This window comes from Camelus bactrianus, chromosome 8 (assembly GCF_048773025.1).
Source record: "Camelus bactrianus isolate YW-2024 breed Bactrian camel chromosome 8, ASM4877302v1, whole genome shotgun sequence".
NCBI lineage: Eukaryota > Metazoa > Chordata > Mammalia > Artiodactyla > Camelidae > Camelus > Camelus bactrianus.
In genome coordinates this window covers 42,365,380-42,371,324 of record NC_133546.1, presented here as the reverse complement: position 1 = coordinate 42,371,324, position 5,945 = coordinate 42,365,380, and the positions used below count along the sequence as shown (strand labels likewise).

Here is a 5,945-nt window from a genome sequence, read left to right as displayed (position 1 = left end):
GTCAAATTCCCTTTTACTTCACATTCAATTTAATGAAACAAGATAGGAAATCACTGTTTCTGAAGCATCATTCCCAGAGCTCGATAACATGGGAGCCCGATACTCTTGAGTGATGGGAACCTCTAGGCTGACATCTGGTGTTGGATGATTTCAGACACACAAAGGAAATCCACTTGTTCGGAGGCTGCTGTGGAGGCAGCTGGCCTGCAGAGTTAAACAACAGCATAAAGATCGTGCTTGCCCAACTTCTGAATTTAAAAAACAAAAAAAGAAAAAAAATGGAAAAAACTAAAGGTAGGGGGAAACATCTGCCCAGCATCTGTTGTTAAAAACTTTATCTCTCTTATGAACCTCAGACTGTGTGTTCCTAAAAATGCCAGTTCACCAGGTGATAGTGGTAAGACCAGTATAATATGAGATAACGATAATGTGGGGAAATGAAGTAATAACAGTGGGACTCTTGTCCATTCTGAGGGAGAAATTTGTCTGTCCAAGAAACAGATCTAGTTTTGTTTTTGGGTACATATCAAGACATCTGGCTTCATAAGCCCTTGGTTTAGTCTCAGGTTTCTCTCAAATAGTCTTGTCTATATCCTCAGTACCTAGTTTTCCTCATTTCCAATACCTTGCAGAATTTTTCATACATAGTTGATATTCAATAAATGACTTTGGAAAGACACCTAATCCGTTAACGTTCATCAGATATTTTAGAAAAGCTTTGATGTACTCTCAGATCACTTTCCTTTTTTTATGGAAAATTTCCAACAATCTGCAGTTTATATCGCATTTGAAAAAAACTTTGACTTACTTTTATGTTTTTTATTATAGAATATTTCAAACATGAAAGATAGAGAATAATTTAATGAATACCCACAAGCAGGCTTTAAAAAAAATTGAACATTTGCCACGTTTGCTTTAGACATACTTTTAAAAAGAAGCAAAACACTGCAGATACTGATGAAGTCCCCATACCTCCATGAGTTGGTTTGCTTCCCCACCTTCCTCCCTCCTGCAGACTGTGCGTCTGCTCAGAGATTGGTGTGTATCGTTCTCATGCAGGGTTCACCAGTACATACTTACACTTTTTATTCTACAGGTTGTGTATAGTTTACCATTTCACTTTACTATAATATATGTTTTATTAAGTATGTATTTATTTATAAAATCATTGGTGACACACTGTACATATAATTTTTAAATTTTCTCTTTTCTCTCAGTATGATATTTTTCAGATTTTTCATGTTTACTCGACTAGTTAAAGATCACTGCTTCTTCAACTCTGGGAAAGAAGTTTTCTTTTTTCAGTATTCAGTGTATCATGAATTATACGTCTAATTAAAATATAAAAAAGAATTCTTAGAAAAACGTGATAAAACAAAGATATACTAAGACACAAGTCTGTATTTAACAGATACAAATTACCCTGTCAAGTTGTTGTAAGAGTTTCTACATGCTTGCTCTCATCCTGACACAGACTGGTAACAGTTTGCCAGCTGACACTGGTGGAGCATAACTCCTCACACCTTCAGTGAGGGCTGTGCATGGTCGCTTCCTTCCAAAGAGTGCAGTATGGATGGGGATGGGAACTTTACACGAGAGAAATCTGACAAGTACTAGCACAGCTAGGTGATCAAGGTCAACATCCTCAGTGATGTCATGTTGCCAGTGTGTATCCTTGATAGGATGTGATAAGAAGGACACTTTACCTTTGTGATCTTTCTTCCCAAATCATATAACCACAGTATAACCTCAAGAAAAAACATTGGAAATAACCAGTATGAGGGACATTCTACAAAATACCTGACCAGTAATCCTCAAAACTCAGGTGATAAAAACAAGGAAAGCCTAACAAACTGTTACAGTCTGGAGGAGCTTACCAAGATGTGATGACTAAATGTAATGTGGTATCCTGGATGGGATCCTGGATCAGAAAAGGAATATTAGGTATGAACTGAGGAAATTCAAATAAAGTGTAGATTTTAGCTAATAATTTTAAATTAAGGTTGTTTCATTAGTTGTGACAGATGAACATAGTAATGTAAGATATTGACAATAGGAGAAACTGGGTACACCATATATAAAAACTCTGTACAATTTGTAAATCTAAAACTATTCTAAAACAAAACTTTTTTTAAAAAGCCATTGAGAAAATTTAATATAACCAAGAAATATGCATTTACATAAATACCCATGCCCAGAAAATGAAAAGAAACAATTGACCATATATACACATACATATACATACATATATATATATATATGTATGTATGTGTGTGTGTGTGTGTGTGTATATATATATACATATATATATGTAAGCCTTTATTTTGGGATTTTTTTCTGCTCTGATCAATGATCTATATACCTCCTTATGCAATACCTCACTATCTTAATTATGTAGTTTTATAGAAAGTTGTGTGGGTGGGTAGCATAAATCCTCCAACTCTATTCTTTTTCAAATCTTTGTTGGTATTCTGGGTCTTATGCATTACGATTTATTTTTGAGTTACCTTGTCAATTTTTCCAAAAAAGACTATAAAAATTTTAATATAGATTACATTAAATAAATACATATATTGGGGAGAATTGACATCTTAAACATACTGAGTCTTACCATCCATGAGAATAGAATGGATTTCCATTTTGTTAGAGATTTTCTTTAATTGCTTTCAGCAATCTTTTTATTTTATTTTTTTAACTTTTTTTTATTGAGTTATAGTCATTTTACAATGTTGTGTCAAATTCCAGAGTAGAGCACAATTTTTCAGTTATATGTGAACATACATGTATTCATTGTCACTTTTTTTTTGCCGTGAGCTACCACAAGATCTTGTATATATTTCCCTGTGCTATACAGTATAATCTTGTTTATCTGTTCTACATATGCCTGTCAGTATCTACAAATTTTGAACTCCTAGTCTATCCCTTCCCACCCCCTTCCCCCTTGGCAACCACAAGTTTGTATTCTATGTCTATCAGTCTGTTTCTGTTTTGTATTTATGTTCTTTTTTTTTTTAGATTCCACAGATAAGCCATCTCATATAGTGTTTTTCTTACTCTTTCTGGTTTACTTTACTTAGGATGACATTCTCCAGGGACATCCATGTTGCTGCAAATGGCATTATGTTGTCAGTTTTTATGGCTGAATAGTATTCCATTGTATAAATATACCACTTCTTCTTTATCCAGTCATCTGTTGATGGACATTTAGGCTGTTTCCATGTCTTGGCTATTGTAAATAGTGCTGTGTATGAACACTGGGGTTCAGGTATCTAGCAATCTTTTTAGATTTCTGTATACAGGTCTTTCACTTCTTTTATAAAATGAATCCTAAGTATAATATTTCTTTTCAATGTTATTGTGAATAAAATTATTTTCTTAATTTCAATTTTTGATTGTTGCTAGTGTTCTGAAACATAATTGCATTTTTAATTTTGATTTGTTCTCTGTGAGCTTTCAAACTTGTTTACTAATTCTAGGTTTTGTTCTGCTTGGTTGTTTTTTTTTTTTTTTTTTTCTTTTGAGGTTTCTTAAGATTTTCTACACATATGATTATGTCTGCAAATAAAGACAGGTTTTTTTTTTTTCGATATGTGCTTTTAATTTATTTTTCTGGCCTGATTGCAGTGCCTAGAACCTCTAACACAGTACTGAATAGAAGTGGTAAGAGCAAATATCTTTGCTTTGTTCCTGATCTAAGTGTGAAATCATTCAATCCTTCACTATTAAGAGTTGTCAGCTTTTCTTACATGCCCTTTATGAGGTTGAAAAATTTCCTACTATTCCTAACTTGTTGAAAGTTTTTTTTTAATTGTAAGTGAACATTGGAATTTTTTTCAAATCTTTTCTGATTCTGCTGTGATGGCCAAATGGTCTTGTCTTCTATTCCATGGATATTGCATTTAACACTGCTTGATTTTTTTCGATGTTAAATCAATTTTGTATTCCTTGGGTAAATCCCACTTGAACATGGCATATAATCCATTTAATATGTTGACTAGATTTGCTAATATTTTTGTTAAGGATTTTTGTGTCTGTATTCATTTAGATATTGGTTTACAGTTTTCTGGCCTCAGGATAAGTTGGAAGATGTTTCTTCCTCCTCTGAAAGAGTTTGTGTTAGATTGGTATCCTTTGTTCTTTAAATGTTAGGTGGAATGCATAGTGAAGTCACCTGGATCTGTGCTTTTCTTTGTGGGAAGCTTTTCAATTATTAATTTAATTATATCACTTGCTATAGGTTTATACAGATTTTCTATTTCTTCTTGAGCCTTTCTTGGTATTAAGTATATTTTTATCAAGTTGTCCATTTTATCTAAGTTGTTTAATTTTTTGACATAAAATAGATTGTAATGTTTTCTCATAATCATTTAAATTTCTGTAGAATTCATAATTCCCCCTCATTTATTCCTGACTTTATTGATTTATGTCTTCTCTCTTTTTTTCTTTATCAGTTTTGTTGACTTTTCAAACAACCAACTTTTTTTTTGAAGTTTTATTGTTTTTATTTTATTTATATATTTATTTATTTTTTATGGTTCTGCAAACTTTTTTTTTTTTTTTAATTTTACAATGCACCATAAACATTTTTCCATGCAATGGATGAAAATTTGCTACTGAAACATAGAGGGCTGCAGTTGGATAACATGAGTGACACCTAAAGTGTAGTATTAGCATAAGATTAAATAAAGCACAAGGCTTTGCAAATGCCTGCCAGGGGCACTACACAAAAGGAACGTCTTCAAAGCCCCTTTGTGGGGCCCTGCAGCCACCCCTGAGTTCCCTTGGGCCCCTGGGGTGGAAAGGGTCCTGTAAACTTTTTTGCATCCACATAAACCCCCCCAGTTTCTGTCTGGTTTTCTTCACTTCATCCTCCACCCTAGCCATCTCGTCAAATTCTCTTATCATCTCCTCATTGCTCAAATGCATATCGTGTATGGCCTCCTTGTATTCCTTGAGACACTGAGCCAGCCCCTTGTTGGTTTTCCTTTTGGCCTTCCTGGGTACATCGTCCCCAGCTGGGCGCTTTCCTGCAGCCTTTGGTTTGCTGGCTGGCTTTCCTTCTTTTGCCTTTCCCTCGCTCTCTGGTTTTCCTTCTTTTGGTTTTCCCTCATTCTCTGGCTTTCCCTGGCTCACTGGCTTTCCTTCTCTTGGCTTTGCCTCACTCTCTGGCTTTTCCTTATCCTTTAGTACTTCCTTATCTTCTTTCTTTCCCTTGTGATCAGTCCTTCCTTTGTTTTCTAACTTTTCCTTGTCTTCCACAGTACAAGCTACTCCTGGCTTTCCCGCATCCAGTGGCTGTTCTTTGTTTTCCATCTTTCCTGGGTTCTCAGGCATTCCTTCATTTTCACTGCAGAGTTTTTCCATGTTGAGATGTCCCCTCCTTTTCCTGTCCTGCGGGGATTCTGGACAGGTTCCTCCTCCTTTTCTAGCCTAGCAGAGTGCTGGGAAGAACGGACTTGCAGATCTCAGGGAACCTGGAGCAACAATTAGAAGCTCACAGACGGCTCCGGGTCCAACCGCAGGGAGGGAGGGAGGGAAAGCCGTTTTAATTTTTTTTAATTTATTTTTATGCAATTTTTAAAAGTTACTTAACATTTACAGTTATTACAAAATATTGGCTATATCCGCCGTGTTGTACAATACATCCTTGGGCCTATCTTACACCCAATAGTGTGTACTTCCCACTCTCCCACCTCTCCTCCCCACTAGTAACCAGTAGCTTGTTCTCTATATCTGTGAGTCTACTTCTTTTTTTGTTATATTCACTAGTTTGTTGTAGTTTTTGGATTCCAAATATACATGATATCATACAATATTTGTTTTTCTCTGACATATCAAAGAACCAACTTTGTTTCCATTGATTTTCTGTATTGATTTTCTGTTTTCTTATTCATTGATTTCAGCACTGATCTCTATTATTTCCTTCTTCCTACTTAATTTGGGTT

The 5,945-nt window shown here is 34.9% G+C and overlaps 1 protein-coding gene across 1 annotated transcript; it reads right to left on the bottom strand.

Annotated features, from left to right (window-relative positions):
• Positions 1-4,638: 4,638 nt before the first annotated feature.
• On the bottom strand, positions 4,639-5,633 carry LOC105077139 (transcription elongation factor A protein-like 2). The gene has a single exon (XM_010965445.3). The coding sequence runs from the start codon at positions 5,362-5,364 to the stop codon at positions 4,720-4,722; it is 645 nt and encodes a 214-aa protein (XP_010963747.1). The 5' UTR covers positions 5,365-5,633; the 3' UTR covers positions 4,639-4,719.
• Between the last annotated feature and the right edge of the window lie 312 nt (positions 5,634-5,945).

Coding starts and splice junctions, on each gene's coding strand:
- LOC105077139 (XM_010965445.3), bottom strand. CDS start 5,364: ATGGAAAAACTCTGCAGTGAAAATGAAGGAATGCCTGAGAACCCAGGA.